At 41.0% G+C, this 15,455-nt stretch overlaps 2 protein-coding genes across 2 annotated transcripts; both read left to right on the top strand.

Moving 5' to 3' along the window:
• Window positions 1-1,255: 1,255 nt before the first annotated feature.
• On the top strand, window positions 1,256-6,043 carry LOC120041860 (protein mono-ADP-ribosyltransferase PARP11-like). The gene is made up of 8 exons (XM_038986727.1): window positions 1,256-1,444; window positions 1,844-1,971; window positions 2,170-2,290; window positions 2,407-2,482; window positions 2,850-2,922; window positions 4,184-4,311; window positions 4,550-4,701; window positions 4,930-6,043. The coding sequence occupies exons 2-8, from the start codon at window positions 1,852-1,854 to the stop codon at window positions 5,244-5,246; spliced, it is 987 nt and encodes a 328-aa protein (XP_038842655.1). The 5' UTR covers window positions 1,256-1,444; window positions 1,844-1,851; the 3' UTR covers window positions 5,247-6,043.
• A 4,400-nt stretch (window positions 6,044-10,443) lies between these two features.
• LOC120041862 (protein mono-ADP-ribosyltransferase PARP11-like) lies at window positions 10,444-14,913 on the top strand. The gene is made up of 8 exons (XM_038986729.1): window positions 10,444-10,551; window positions 10,640-10,774; window positions 10,990-11,110; window positions 11,246-11,330; window positions 11,531-11,594; window positions 11,883-12,013; window positions 13,808-13,959; window positions 14,068-14,913. The coding sequence occupies exons 2-8, from the start codon at window positions 10,640-10,642 to the stop codon at window positions 14,364-14,366; spliced, it is 987 nt and encodes a 328-aa protein (XP_038842657.1). The 5' UTR covers window positions 10,444-10,551; the 3' UTR covers window positions 14,367-14,913.
• Window positions 14,914-15,455: the final 542 nt, after the last annotated feature.

Raw genomic sequence — 15,455 nt, 5'->3', positions numbered from 1 at the left:
TCCTATTCCATAATGTGTTGAATAACAAAGAATTAGGTAGAGACAATTTATTTCAATCCCTCAGTCAGACTCACTGGAATGTCTGGAATTATTGTCATAATAAGGGCTGATGATTGTTTGTGATGGGCCTAAAGTAAATACAATTGCTCTTCAAATAGCACAGTCACAACGTAAGTAATTTAGATATGTTTATTCCATACAGTAATTTACCTGTTGTGCACTTTCTTCATGATGTAATTTTTTTTTTTAATTGCCAGGCAAGGAGGGACTGTTCATACTGTATATGGTGCTTTCAAGACAAATGGGAACTCGGAAAAATAATAGGTCAAATCATGACGTAAGTGATTTTCGGGTCGGAAAGTGGGAGCTCTAGAAAGAGGCCAGAGTTGCCGACATGGGGTGAGTTAGTAAATTCACTTTGGAGTGCCAGAGAGCGGACTCTGGGCGTTTGTAAATTCAGAGCATTGTCAGATTGTCCATTCGTAAATGCAAAGCGTTTTGCTCTCGGAGCGTTCAGAGCGCACACTGGACGCTCTGGCCGAGGAGTAGGGTTGATCCAAGCGTTCTGACCTCACAACGGCAGTCAAGCACCCAAGCTAACTGGCTAAAGTTAGCTAGCATGCTAGCTACTTCCAGACATAAACGAGAGAACACCTCACTCTGACCATTTGTCTTGCTCTAGCAGAGCTGGTTAGGCTGTTTTCATGTTATCCAGAGCGTTGGTGACTCTAACTGTGCTGCTGGCAACAATTTAATTACGCTTTTTTTTGCCAAGGTTTACTGACACGGCATATTCAACAGGGTGTTGAGCGTTCGTAAATTCATCAGTTATTCTGCGCTCTGGCACACTCAGACGAGAGCGCTCTGAAATCGGAGTAGATAGCCAGAGCAAATTTACAAACGCACCCCATGGATTTCCGAGTTGGATGACCTTCTAAACGATTTTTTCACAGTAGGAGCTCGTTTTTGTTCGAGTTCCCAGTTGTCTGGAATGCACTGAAGTCGGAACTCGGGGAGATGTCATTAATGATTCTAGGAAAATTTCATTATTTTTGTTATTAACTAAAAAGCTAAATATGATGTTGTAACAAATACATAAGATACATTTTCAATTCAAGGAACCAATTTACGCCTGGAGGTAAATTGTTTTGGAACATGTTTGTTGCTGACGCGGCATCATACATCAGTGGGAGAGACTTGGAATTATGACGTGCTCTGTGACGTTTTTTTTTTGCTACCAGGAAACGAATGTAAACATAGCAATCGGAATAGAAACGCAAATGCATTCGCATAATTCTACAAAAGATCTTCGATGCTGGGTGCTAAATACGATTTTGCAGCACGGGGCGAAATGTGGTTAGCTGGAATATATGATTGCCAATTCTAGAAGAGGTTATTAAACGCAGTAGCTAGGACTGAGGCAGGCTAATCGCTCGATAAACCGGTAAGATAGCCTGCTATATTTCATGCTAGTAGCTAGTTATATTTCCTATAGACTATATACCCGATGTGATAAACATATTGCTGGTGTTTGATAGCAGCTTAGTGAATTGTGTTCGTCTATTTGACATGTAGACACACATCCACTTCGGGGTGCAGAGAATTTGCAACAAGCTGATGACATGTCGGCAGACAGTTCTTCTGCCAACCAGGAAGAACCTAATGCTGTTGTTGGAAACATATTGGTGCAGTTCACATAGGTATTGTTCATAGTTGCAAGCAAATTACCGAGAAATATGAGAACAGATATTTAAAAATAAGAAATGTCATGCTGAAGATAAACCTAGCATACTCCTTATCCACTATAAGCCAATGCAATGACATTGTATACTGCTCTTCCCAGGTCCAGGCATGTTTGCCATAAGGGCACCTGAGGAGGAGTCCTCAGAGATGGTGGAGGAGATGGACACGTCAGAGGCTGTCTGGTGCTGGTATTACCTAGCTGAATGTGGAGTGTGGCACATGTTTGAGGTACAGGACATATCACCACCTATGCATTCCTCATCCATCCATCCTCTCACTTGATCTATCGATCCATTCCTTCATTATTCCATCCATCCATACATTTTTACTGCATCCATCCATACATTTTTACTGCATCCATCCACCCATCCCCTCACTCACTCTACCCATCCCAGTCTCATTTGCAATTTGTTCTGGTTGTGGCAGATTGATCCAAGTGCTGCATGCTCTGTGACCAGTGAGCAGATAGAACAGAATTACAGCAGGAATCAACACGGTGTCATGGAGTTTTACACCGCCAAGTACACCTACAGACTGGACTTCTCAGGTACCAAGAACAGTACAGTACTGGCACACATCTATACAGTATCATTGACAATCATTGGATATGTTGGAGTCTGTCTCTAATTCCCTGATCTTTGTTTGTCTTTGTTTCACAACCAGTCATGAAGCAGATCAATGTCACAACCGGGAAACAACGGCCAATCAAACGGGCGTTCCACTCTGCCACTGGCTTTAGGTGAGTCTGAGCTGTACCAATGGGGTCACCCACGGGCATGTAGCTGTATAACTCAGACATGCAGGTAGCCCACAGGCCTGTAACTGTATAACTAAGAAATACAGAGTTCTGAGTGCTCTCCATTGGCTCTGTGGTCAGTTTCACTTCCTGGAGCTTACTTCCTGGAGCTAACTTTAGTCTATTGTGGGGTTAGAAGCGTCACCTGTTCTATGGTTAAACCTTATGCATGTTGTGCTACATTTTGGGTGAAAATAAAAGGATGTGTAACTAAGGGCATTGACATAATAACCACCGAGCAGTTGGACCCAGGCCTGACCTGTACAGTATGTGTCTGAATTGTGTATATGCATCTGTCACCCTCGCCCAGGTTCATTTGTGATAATCTGGCCCTGCCGGTGCCCTGCCACTGGGAGAGAATAAATACAGACGAGCCTTATCAGGTAAGGGGAAAAGGATGTGTGTGGACAATATGCTGTGTATCTACCTCTTTCAGACAGAGAGCTTTACCCGACTTTTGCCGGTTCAGGTTATTATCTGAATGGGGCAGGTGTAGAAATACAGGTAACTCCTGACCAGCATGTTACCTGCTCAAGACCTAGTCGTCTTACCTGCTCAAGACCTAGTCGTGTTACCTGCTCAAGACCTAGTCGTGTTACCTGCTCAAGACCTAGTCGTCTTACCTGCTCAAGACCTAGTCGTGTTACCTGCTCAAGACCTAGTCGTGTTACCTGCTCTAGACCTAGTCGTGTTACCTGTAAAAGTAGAGTAATAAATGCTTATGACAAGTCTTATAATGCATTATACCTGTCAGTGTTCAACTGATATTCAGAGACATGACGTTGCCACGAGTAGCACCGCAGATGTTGCAGATGAGCGCGGTGCAAGATGATGCACTGACAGAGTATCACAGTGTATCTGCACATGTGCAGGGCGACACGTCAATCTTCTACAACGTGATAGCTGCGAGACAACAGTGGAGAGGTTTCGCCTTGCACTTCAATGCTCTTAGTTGTTGTGGAAATCGGCCCGATATTGCTATTTACTTTGTGCATTGCTGACTACCTTTAAAGGCCAAGTCCAGTCGAAAACATGTTTTTCTGTATTTGGTATATATTTCAACACTATGAGGTTGGAATAATACTGTAAAATTATGATAATGCCCTTTTAGTGTAAGAGCTGTTTGAAAAGACCGCCTGCAATTTCTGCCTGTTTTGGTGGGATGGAGTTTTGGCCTGCCTGCTGACGTCACCAGGTGAAAAATGTGTTAATAGACCAATAAGAAAGAGAGTTCCAAATCTCTCTGCCAATAGCAGCTAGTTTTCAGTTTTCCCCTCTGTACTCAGACCACTTCCAGACATTCCTAGCAAAATTCTTGCTTGAGAAATTGCTCTTTGCTAAGAAGCTATTTTTGTTTATTTTTGACCATTTTAATAGAAAGAATATCCACAGTAAGGTACTTATTTGTTTCCCAGAAAATGTGATTTGATATTGAGATAAAAACAGCTTTATTGGACCTTTAAGTAAAGTTTAATCAATGTATCTACCTACTCCATGACTCTCTTTAGCCAGTTTGTTTCTTTCTAACTAAAACACTGTGTGTCATTGATTTGCAGTATACCCATGTCTGATTGACTATTCTCTTTCACCTTGTAGAATTAGGAATTAGAATACCAGTAATTTAATAGGATCTTTATTTTTCAGCTCGTCTCATTGGCCAGAGATACTTATGAATTCAAGGAAGTGGTCAGACTCTATGAAAGGACCATGTGTCACCCTATCAAATCTATTCAGAGGATACAGAACCTGGATCTGTGGGAGTTCTTTTGCAGGTAGAGATGTGCGTGTGTGTGTGTGGAGGTATTATAAGGTATTATAATGATGTTAGTATAGTTGAGTATCTAAATTATTTTGATGATAGCACCTAGAATCCCAGTTTGGAATGATGGTTTGAATTAGATAGATAGACCTTTTTCGATAACTTCTTAGAGATCTTTTGGTTGGAAAACATAATTAACCTAAATGCTGAGACTGATCAATGCTTTTGTGTTTTTACTCCAATTTCTAAAGGAAAAAACAACAATTGCGGAAGATAAAGCGAGTTGTGGACATTGAGGAGAAAATGTTATTTCATGGCACAGGCCACAGCAACGTGCAGGCTATATGCACATATAACTTTGACTGGCGGCTAACTGGGAGCCACGGGGACGTCTATGGCAGAGGTAGATTCCACCTGTGTTGTGTCATGAAATCGTAACTTTCTCACAATTTCACGGTTTTCCAGAAATCCCGGTTAGAGTATTCCTGGATTTCCTGCCTGATTCTGAGAATCTTCCAACTTTGATTTCTGGAAAACCTGGGAATTTTGGCAAAGTTCTCGGAATTTTGCAGCAGTAGTTTCAACTGTTCAAACATAGCATTCTAATACTGTCCTTCCCATCATTTCTCAGGGAGTTATTTTGCCCGAGACGCCAAGTATTCTAGCAAATTCTGCCTTACGACGGGGAAACATAACTTTGCCTTGCAGAAGCACGGACTAGCCCCGCCGATATTTTCAAGCGAGCCTCCATATAAGACCATGTTCCTGGCCAGAGTGCTGGTCGGCGAGTCCACGTTAGGCAATCCGCTGTTCTGCCGACCGCCATCCAAGGACATGAGCTACAGCAACTTCTTCGATAGCTGTGTGGACGACCTCGCCAACCCAAAGATCTACGTCATCTTCGACTGCAACCAGATTTACCCAGAGTATCTCATTGAGTTCTACTGACGCCTATGGGGTGATCAGGGACGTTATCACACAATGTACATGGGGCAGATTTTTTTTTACCAGGACGGGATTGGGATTCAGAAACATCAGGGGAGAGGTCGAGAGAGGAGGGACTCAATGGACGGCCATGATGACTTCCCGCTGTTTGATTCAAGGCCTGACTGGGACTTGGATCATAAGAAGTGCCTTAATGGATTACTATGGCAGAACAGGGAAGACCATACAAGAAGACTATGTTTCTATAAAAGCTGTAGAGTTCGTAAAGAGTGGTTTGTCTATTTACTGTGTTTAGAGACTTGTGGGTTGGTCAGGGCGAGAGGTGGCGTATTTGAAAAAACTGAAAAGTAACTGCACACTGTTGGAGTGTTCCCGAAATGGATTAGCAATGTTTCGTGGCAGGATCACCCTGTGTTGTCGAAACGTTGCGAATACGTTTCGGGAGCGTTCTAACAGTGTGCAGGTATTCTTTTTTTCTTTTCCTTTGACTGTTTGGGTCCAACATGACCATAGTCAAGCAAAGCTAAAAAGTGCAACACACTTCTAATGAGGATGTAGACTGAATAACTACTTTGGTGACCAGGATGCAATAACTCACTATTACAAGCGAAGTCGCCAACATAAAGTAAACAAATGTTTGACTTGCCCTACTCCTGTATACAAGGACCTGATTTCATAGATAGACATTGAATAAGTAGGTGTATCCAAACTTTTGACTGGTACTGTGTATAAGGGATATATTCATTGTAACTGTACAGTAATCTGCTCTTGTAATATTTTCTACATTGTAGAATAATAGTGTAGACATCAAAACTATGAAATAACACATATGGAATCATGTAGTAACCAAAAAAGTGTTAAACAAATCTAAATATATTTTAGATTCTTCTAAGTAGCCACCCTTTGCCTTGATGACAGCTTTGCACACTCTTGGCATTCTCTCAACCAGCTTCATGAGGAATCCTTTTCCAACAGTCTTGAAGGAGTTCCCACATATGCTGAGCACTTGTTGGCTGATTTTCCTTTACTCTGCGGTCCAACTCATCCCAAACCATCTCAATTGGGTTGAGGTCGGGTGATTGTGGAGGCCAGGTTATCTGATGCAGCACTCCATCACTCTCCTTATTGGTCAAATAGCCCTTACACAGCCTGGAGGTGTGTTTTGGGTCTGTCCTGTTGAAAAACAAATGATCGTCCCACTAAGCGCAAACCAGATGGGATGGCGTATCGCTGCAGAATGCTGTGGTAGCCATGCTGGTTAAGTGTGCCTTGAATTCTAAATAAATCACAGACAGTGTCACCAGCAAAGCACCCCCACACCATCACACCTCCTCCTCCATGCTTCACGGTGGGAACCACACATGCGGAGATCATCCGTTCACCTACTCTGCGTCTCACAAAGACACAGCGGTTGTAACAAAAAATCTCAAATGTGGACTCATCAGACCAAAGGACAGATTTCCACCGGTCTAATGTCCATTGCGTGTGTTTCTTGGCCCAAGCAAGTCTCTTCTTCTTATTGGTGTCCTTTAGTAGTGTTTTTTTGTTGCTGAAATTCAACCATGAAGATCTGAGTCTCTGAAAAGTTGATGTTGAGATGTGTCTGTTACTTTAACTCTGAGGCATTTATTTGGGCTGCAATTTCTGAGGCTGGTAACTCTAATGAACTTATCTTCTGCAGCAGAGGTAACTCTGGGTCTTCCATTCCTGTGGCGGTCCTCATGAGAGCCAGTTTCTTCATAGCGCTTGATGGTTTTTGAGACTGCACTTGAAGAAACTTTCAAAGTTCTTCATGTCTTAAAGTAATGATGGACTATCGTTTCTCTTTGCTTATTTGAGCTGTTTATGCCATAATATGGACTTGTCACAACACAACTGATTGTCTCAAATGCGTTAAGAAGGAATGAAATTCCACAAATTAACTTTTAACAAGGCACACCTGTTCATTGAAATGCATTCCAGGTGACAACCTCATGAAACTGGTTGAGATTGCCAAGAGTGTGCAAAGCTGTCATCAAGGCAAAGGGTGGCTACTTTGAAGAATCTCAATAATAAAATATATTTTGATTTGTTTAACACTTATTTGGTTGCTGCATCATTCCATATGTGTTATTTCATAGTTTTGAGGTCTTCACTATTATTCTACAATGTAGAAAATAGTAAAAATAAAGAAAAACCCTTGAATGAGTAGGTGTATCCAAACTTTGACTGGTACTGTATATATAACAAATATAGTTACCAAAGAAATTGGATTTCTAGGAAAACTAGATAGATTTCACATAGAGTTGCTCCAATTCTAACTAAACAGACAATGCAAACACTGCAGTTGTACTATCACATCATATCATGCATGAGGCTTATAGTCAGCTCGTCTCTGTGTACTGTACTGTAGCAGAAGCATTTTGTAAATGAAAGCTAGGATATAGGCCTAGCTAGTGTTGCTAAGCTAAGAAACCGGATGAATCTCTTTGGGGACTGTTTGTGCAAGTCAAGTGATTGATTGCCTGAGTTAATTGAGGCCAAGACCTTCGGCCAAGATGGCTTTTAAAGGCCAATATGTCTTAAAATCTACTGCTTTCTCCTTCACCGCTATTGGTACCATGATCTGACAATGCAGTAGGCTACCTGTATATGTGTAATGTATGTAGTTGATATATGCATGATAAGCACTCTCTTACCCCTTAAACAATCTACCTCCCTCATTCTGCACATTGTACATTGTTCAAGAAGGAAATACCCCCATGAATATTTTCTTGAGCTGAATTAAAATTGTCTTTCCTCTTAATGAGAGGGTGTCAAACTATGTCATAATGACAGTATTTTCGTGTTCATTTAAAGTCATGTAATGTTGGTCAGTACTTCATGTCCTCTGCTTTGATGTATAAACTTGATATGGGCTTGATTTAGGCCTACTGTTGTGTTATTTACACTGTAAATAAACTAAAATGTTATACGTGTATGTTTACCGGCCAAGGATCATTGAAGGTTAAGTGATAGGGAAACTTAAATGAAACAATGGAGGGAAATTAAGTGCTGAGTGCATCTAATTGGCCACATGGCGGCAGTACAACACAAGATTACACCATACATTTCTGTTCAATCATATTTGACTTTCAAATGTTGTTGAGGCATGGGATTGACTGATATCCCCTCAGAGATGATATAACCATGCCTCATAACTTAGTACATTTCATATGAAGTCATTGTGAGTTAGTCTTTGTTATTTTTTTGGAGGGGCGGGGGGTTAAACAATTGTCTTTTCTTAGTGAGGATTATACAGTCGTCAGGAGATTTCAAGAATACAATCCGTTAGGATAAGGAGGAAATACACACATTTAAAAAAATCATAACTAGCAGAATGAGTGAGTTCCTCCAGTCTTGACTGGAACATCATGGACCAGTGACAACAAAATGAAGAAATGACCTACGTTTTGTATGGCATACAGTTGAAGTCGGAAGTTTACATACACTTAGGTTGGAGTCATTAAAACTTGTTTTTCAACCACACCACAAATTTCTTGTTAGCAAACTATAGTTTTGGCAAGTCGGTTAGGACATCTACTTTGTGCATGACACAAGTAATTTTTCCAACAATTGTTTACAGACAGATTATTTCACTTGTAATTCACTGTATCACAATTCCAGTAGGTCAGAAGTTTACATACACTAAGTTGACTGTGCCTTTAAACAGATTGGAATATTCCAGAAAATTATGTCATGACGTTAGAAGCTTCTGATAGGCTAATTGACATCATTTGAGTCAATTGGAGGTGTACCTGTGGATGTATTTCAAGGCCTACCTTCAAACTCAGTGCATCTTTGCTTGACATCATGGGAAAATCAAAGGAAATCAACCAAGACCTCAGAAAAATAATTGTAGACCTCCACAAGTCTGGTTCATCCTTGGGAGTAATTTCCAAATGCCTGAAGGTACCACGGTCATCTGTACAAACAATAGTATGCAAGTATAAACACCATGGGACCACGCAGCCGTCATACCACTCAGGAAGGAAACGTGTTCTGTCTCCTAGAGATGAACGTATTTTGGTGTGAAAAGTGCAAAAAAACAGAACAACAGCAAAGGTCCTTGTGAAGATGCTGGAGGAAACCGGTACGAAAGTATCTATATCCACAGTAAAACGAGTGCTATATCGACATAACCTGAAAGGCCGCTCAGCAAGGAAGAAGGCACTGCTCCAAAACCGCCATAAAAAAGCCAGACTACGGTTTGGAACTGCACATGCACAAATATCGTACTTTTTGGAGAAATGTCCTCTGGTCTGATGAAACAAAAATAGAACTGTTTGGCCATAATGACCATCATTATTTTTGGAGGAAAAAGTGGGATGCTTGCAAGCAGAAGAACACCATCCCACCCGTGAAGCACGGGGGTGGCAGCATCATTTGTTGTGTGGGTGCTTTGCTGCAGGAGGGACTGGTGCACTTCACAAAATAGATGGCATCATGAAGAAGGACAATTATGTGGATATATTGAAGCAACATCTCAAGACATCAGTCAGGAAGTTAAAGCTTGGTTGCAAATGGCTCTTCCAAATGGACAATGACCCCAAGTATACTTCCAAAGTTGTGGCAAAATGGCTTAAGGACAACAAAGTCAAGGTATTGGAGTAGCCATCAAAAAGACCTCAATCATATAGAATATTTGTGGGCAGAACTGAAAGTGTGTGCAAGCAAGGTGGCCTACAAACCTGACTCCGTTACACTAGCTCTGTCAGGAGGCATGGGCCAAAATTCACCCAGCTTATTGTGGGAAGCTTGTTGAAGGCTACCCAAAATGTTTGACCCAAGTTAAATAATTTAAAGGCAATGCTACCAAATACTAATTGAGTGTATGTAAACTTCTGACCCACTGGGAATGTGATGAAATAAATCATTCTCTCTATTCTGAAATTTCACATTCTTAAAATTAAAGTGTTGATCCTAACTGACCTAAGATAGGGAATTTTTACTAGGATTAAATGTCAAGAATTGTGAAACTAAGTTTAAATGTATTTGGCTAAGGTGTATGTAAACCTTCGACTTCAACTGTATTTGCAAAACAAGTCTGACATCAACTTTATTGGTGACTCAGACGTTCCATCTAAAAAGCGGATTTATTTTAATCCACAGGTGAGCGTCATACACCAGACTTTCAGACAAGGACGTCCTCCTTTAAGAGGGTGTGGTTTGACTGGTGATTTTACTACAGCATTTTCAAGCAGTGCTGAACCAGGTCAGGAGTGGCAGGCTAATCTTGGATAGCTACAGTACCATTCACCTTTACTACAAAAGAAAACCTCAGGAGAAGGTAAAGTAACATTTTCCCTAGTATTTTATCAAGCCAAATTGAAGTGGTGTTTCAGTAAATAAGATGTGTGTTTGCTGTCCTGATGTAGATGTGGACTCAATCAGAAAGCAGTTCAGAAGTTGAGGACATGGACACCTCAGACATGCCTGTTATGACAGATTACAAAACAAATCCATGGCTTTGGTTCTACCTGGATGAAAGGGGAACGTGGCACATGTTTGAGGTAGCTGTCTCTTTTGTCAGTCTAGAGTTAATCTCCACTACCCCCCCCCCCCCCCACTGGGCACACACTGGTCGAGTCCAAATTGTTTCCACATAATTTAAATGAAATGATGTTGAACCAACTTGGAGTAGACGTTGAATTGACGTCTGTGCCCAGTGGTCCATCTCTTACATGTTTGAGACTGCTTTGTCTTATAAATTGTATTTTTCTTTCAGAATGATCAAATGGAAAGAAATTCTCTGACCAGTGAGGACATTGAAAGGTATTACACAAGAAATCCAAAAGGAGTGTTACAGATATCCACATCCAGAGGCATCAACAAGCTGGATTTTGCTGGTATTTACTTGATTCCTTCTATCAACCTGTATCCACAATAATATCATACAGTATTTGTTTGTAATTGTTTTGAAGTTATTTTCACATCAAAGGTTTTATGTTGTGAACTGATAGCACGGACTCTTTGATTTCCAGAGATGGTTCTGACTGACATCAAAACAAGGAAGCAGAGGCGAATCAAACGATCCAACAAGACTCACAAAACTGGGAATAGTGGAAGGTGAAACTTTAGATTTGGCAATTGTGATCACTGGGGTTCAATAAGATATGGAATTGATCCAGATCAAACATGTCTCTGAAATGTATTACTCCACCTTTAGGCAACACATACTCTCACTTACTGAGAAACGAAAGTGAAACCAACTCACTGGTGGCTTGGTTTCTTTTAACATGAAGTAGTTTATTTTGTTTCTCTTTTAGATGCTCTTGTGTTGGTTCAGTGCCCACACACTGGGAAGCAGTGGACACCAAATACCCCTATCAGGTGCAGAGGAAAATAAAGTTATAAAACAAATGTTCTACATATCAGTTTTTGTAATCTCTTTTTTATTGATTTGGGAACACAAAGCAATATATGTCCAGTGGAAAATTGGATCATATAAAAGCCAAGTTGTTGCTAACTCAATCACATCAGATGTTAGAAGTAGTATCTAGTATATATTCAAACCTTAGTCGATTATTCTGCAATAATATAACATGTTTGTTTACTTATCATTTATCCTGAGTTTGTTTGTAATCTGAGTATGATTTCATTTCCATCATTAACCCATAGGTGTTCTGTCTGAAGAGAGACACAGCTGAATATAATTATGTGGCAGGCTGCTTAAAGGAGGGGGAACTAGACAGACGCATCAAATCCATCTGTAGAATACAGAACCTGGACCTCTGGGAATTTTACTGTAGGTAAGAGGAATTCTAATTTATATCATCAGCATCATAATATTATTATAATTTCTCCAGAAATAGATGTAGTACAGTATACATTTCCTATCTAATTTGGTGGTATTCTATCACTATTGGTATTGTATTGACCATTGTAAAAACTTTTGGTCGCTAAATCCGGAGAAATGACGGACCATGTAAAAAACTGTTGGTCACTAAATCCGGCTAGAAGGACCACGTGAAAACGGTTGGCTGGTATGCCCTCACCCGTCTGAGCGGTCAGCTGTGAATGCCCTCACCCGTCTGAGCGGTCAGCTGTGAATGCCCTCACCCGTCTGAGCGGTCAGCTGTGAATGCCCTCACCCGTCTGAGCGGTCAGCTGTGAATGCCCTCACCCGTCTGAGCGGTCAGCTGTGAATGCCCTCACCCGTCTGAGCGGTCAGCTGTGAATGCCCTCACCCGTCTGAGCGGTCAGCTGTGAATGCCCTCACCCGTCTGAGCGGTCAGCTGTGAATGCCCTCACCCGCTATATACTTCTGATTGGTTTGGTTCTGTCCTCTATAGTGCTGTCCGGTTAGAACATGATGTTGAAGCCACTATGGAAAACGCTGTTGTAGCGTGTGCATGCAAAAGACTGTTTACCAATACAACAATTAAACCACTTCTGCAAAAGTACTTGTGCAACCAATGCCATAACACTTATGGCTGTATGGAATAATACTACATATGATAAACAATAGGCAAAGCAGTATTGGCAACTTGAACATTAAAGAATAGTAAGAGCCATGCAGTAGAACTGATAAGAGAATTAAGTTATCCTGTTCATTAACCAATTCAATTTGTTTACTCAGTCTGCGCTATCAGGATTTGTATGATACTGTCTGTTTTATTTCTATCAGAGGCCCAGTCTACAAAAGTTAAACGTTTATTCACGGAACGTTCTGCCGTGCACAGTACAAAGACCTTCAATTTATAGTGACACACATACTTCCACACAAACCATCAAATCCGCCCGCCAATAGAGTTTAGGGGAGTCCGTGAGAATAGCGTCTCCCTGCCCTCCCCTAAGATAGGGAGAGACCTGGGACTGGGAAGTTCTCAGTGTCCCAGCCAAGGTCGCTCCGAATCTGGCTCAGACAGACAGTCTGTTATCAAAAAATATTTCCTTATCAAGAACATATGTCCGAAAGCTATCAAAGTAACAGTAAGTAATTAGTGGTAATTAACCATTGTTTTTGGGGCTCCCGAGTGGCACAGCGGTCTAAGGCACTGCATCTCAGTGCTAGAGGCGTCACTACAGACCATAGTTCGATTCCAGGCTGTATCACAATTGGCTGTGATTGGGAGTCCCATAGGGTGGCGCACAATTGGCCCAGCGGCATCCGGGTTAGTGTTTGGCCGGGGTAGGCCGTCAATGTAAATAAGAAGTTGTTCTTAACTGACTTGCCTATTTAAAAGAAGGTTAAATAAAAAAGTTTAAATTACACAGCATGTAAAACCCCTAATAAACTCTCTGCATTTTGATACACGCACAACATTCCGACATTCGTGTTACCGTCGACAACTAAAAGTCGTCAGAAACATGTGTCTTCTCCCTTCGGACTACGATAACACTCTGACCTGAGTGGGTGGGTGCAGTGTCCAGATGCTCATTTCCAAGCGCTCATATTGGTTGCGAATGGCAGTTCTATGATGGGTGAGGGATAATTTAGGTAGGCTGAGCAGCCAAACTAACGGGACTGTGAGGGGAGATATGTAGAGATGAGAGGAGCAGGAAGGCCTTTTTTCACAACCATGGTGATTCTCTTTTTAAAGGAAAAAGATTCAGTTGGGAAGGATTCAAGGTGTTACAGAGGTCAAGGAGGAGAAGCTGTTTCATGGAACAAAAATCGGCAACGTACACTCAATTTGTACATACAATTTTGACAACAGGTTAGCTGGTATCAACGGCCATATTCTTGGAAAAGGTAAGTGATGATGAAACAGGCTATAAATGAATATAGTATGTATGACAGCAGGTATAATCTCTCTGGTACAGTAACCCCATTATTACCCCTCTTCTTCCTTTTATGTAGGAACCTACTTTGCAAGATTTGCCTCATATGCAGATAAGTACAGTCCATGGAACACTGATCCAGTACCTCTGTTTGGTGAGGCACCACAAGGCTTCAGTAGCCAAAAGACCAAAACAATGTTTCTGTGCAAGGTGATAGTTGGGAAAACTACACTGGGAAAGACAGATTTCCTCAAGCCTGATGACAAAAGTGCTATTAACTTCCATGACAGTTGTGTGGACAATGTCATGTATCCCAGAATTTTTGTCATATTTGATCCCAATCAGATATATCCAGAGTACTTAATTCAGTACTATTGAAATAAAGATGGAGACCGAGTGACCTACAATGAGTTGCCATGTGCAATATGAACTGTAAGCCTGTCATTGGAATACGTTGAATGGACATTTTGCATTCAAATTAATGGAATTTCTATTCACTGTTGTTTTAAACAGTGGTCCATTCTCAATGTAAATAATTTCTATCACGATGGATTGTGTAATAGGCTATTGCGGTGGTGTCGGAATAGGGCGGCGCTCAGGGGCTGTGGGTGTGGGTGTTTGAGTGAGAAAGACAAGGAGGAGAACCAACAAGTCAGCACAGCCCCCTTCATTATCGACGCATTGTGCCGACAACATGAAAGAGCCATTCCAGACTCTGAAGCAGGAGGATTTTGAAAGTTAGGTGTTAGCCAGACTAGTTAGCCTACAGTAGGAAAGGTTGTGGCCTAGTAAAAAAAGATTTTCAGAGCACTGGCAGTAGAGGTCGCTGTTGACCTTGATGCGCACCTGTAGGCCCCTTCTCATGATTGAAGATGAGATGCTAAAATGCTCGATTTCTGTCAACTCAGGGCAGTCACTCTGCTGTACTGGAATGGAATTAAAACGTTGAATGAATTGGACATGTCCATTGATTTCTTTGTTATGTATTTTATTTTGCATATTTCGCTCTGAATTGGTCCTTGAAATCACTTCAGTGTTTTGTAAATTATAATTCAAAGTTTTCACTGTGGCTAAACCACAACATTTATTTGAGTTCAAACCATTTCCTTGTCAGGCAAAATGTTCACTTAAGTATGCACACAGTTTAAACACAATCAAGCCTTGCATTTCATCACAACAAGCAACATATAAACAAATATCACACACAAATTAATTTAGTAAATGTTAGGATACCTCTGTTTAAACTGTTTAGCTGAAGTGATAACAAATTATTTCTGTTCTCATTGGAACAAGTATGGAAGTATAGAAAAAACTGAAATACAACCTCTTCTGAAAGGGTTTGAGTTTGTAGTTCTTAAAACAATCAGGGCAGGTTTCCCAAACCCACATAAACCTTGTTCTGGACTAAAAACCTAATAAATAGAGAATTTCCATTGAAGATGTTTTTCAGTCCAGGACTAGGTTTAA

Source organism: Salvelinus namaycush, unplaced genomic scaffold (assembly GCF_016432855.1).
Source record: "Salvelinus namaycush isolate Seneca unplaced genomic scaffold, SaNama_1.0 Scaffold565, whole genome shotgun sequence".
Classification (NCBI taxonomy): Eukaryota; Metazoa; Chordata; class Actinopteri; order Salmoniformes; family Salmonidae; genus Salvelinus; species Salvelinus namaycush.
This window is presented reverse-complemented; position numbering and strand designations above follow the sequence as displayed.

Bases quoted from the DNA above. Each gene is read 5' to 3' on its own strand.
- LOC120041862 (XM_038986729.1), top strand. From the start codon at position 10,640: ATGTGGACTCAATCAGAAAGCAGTTCAGAAGTTGAGGACATGGACACC. The intron at 11,111-11,245 runs GTATTTACTTGA...TTTGATTTCCAG, and splicing joins CAACAAGCTGGATTTTGCTG to AGATGGTTCTGACTGACATC. The intron at 12,014-13,807 runs GTAAGAGGAATT...CTCTTTTTAAAG, and splicing joins CTCTGGGAATTTTACTGTAG to GAAAAAGATTCAGTTGGGAA.
- LOC120041860 (XM_038986727.1), top strand. From the start codon at position 1,852: ATGTTTGCCATAAGGGCACCTGAGGAGGAGTCCTCAGAGATGGTGGAG. The intron at 1,972-2,169 runs GTACAGGACATA...TGGTTGTGGCAG, and splicing joins GAGTGTGGCACATGTTTGAG to ATTGATCCAAGTGCTGCATG. The intron at 2,923-4,183 runs GTAAGGGGAAAA...TTTATTTTTCAG, and splicing joins ATACAGACGAGCCTTATCAG to CTCGTCTCATTGGCCAGAGA.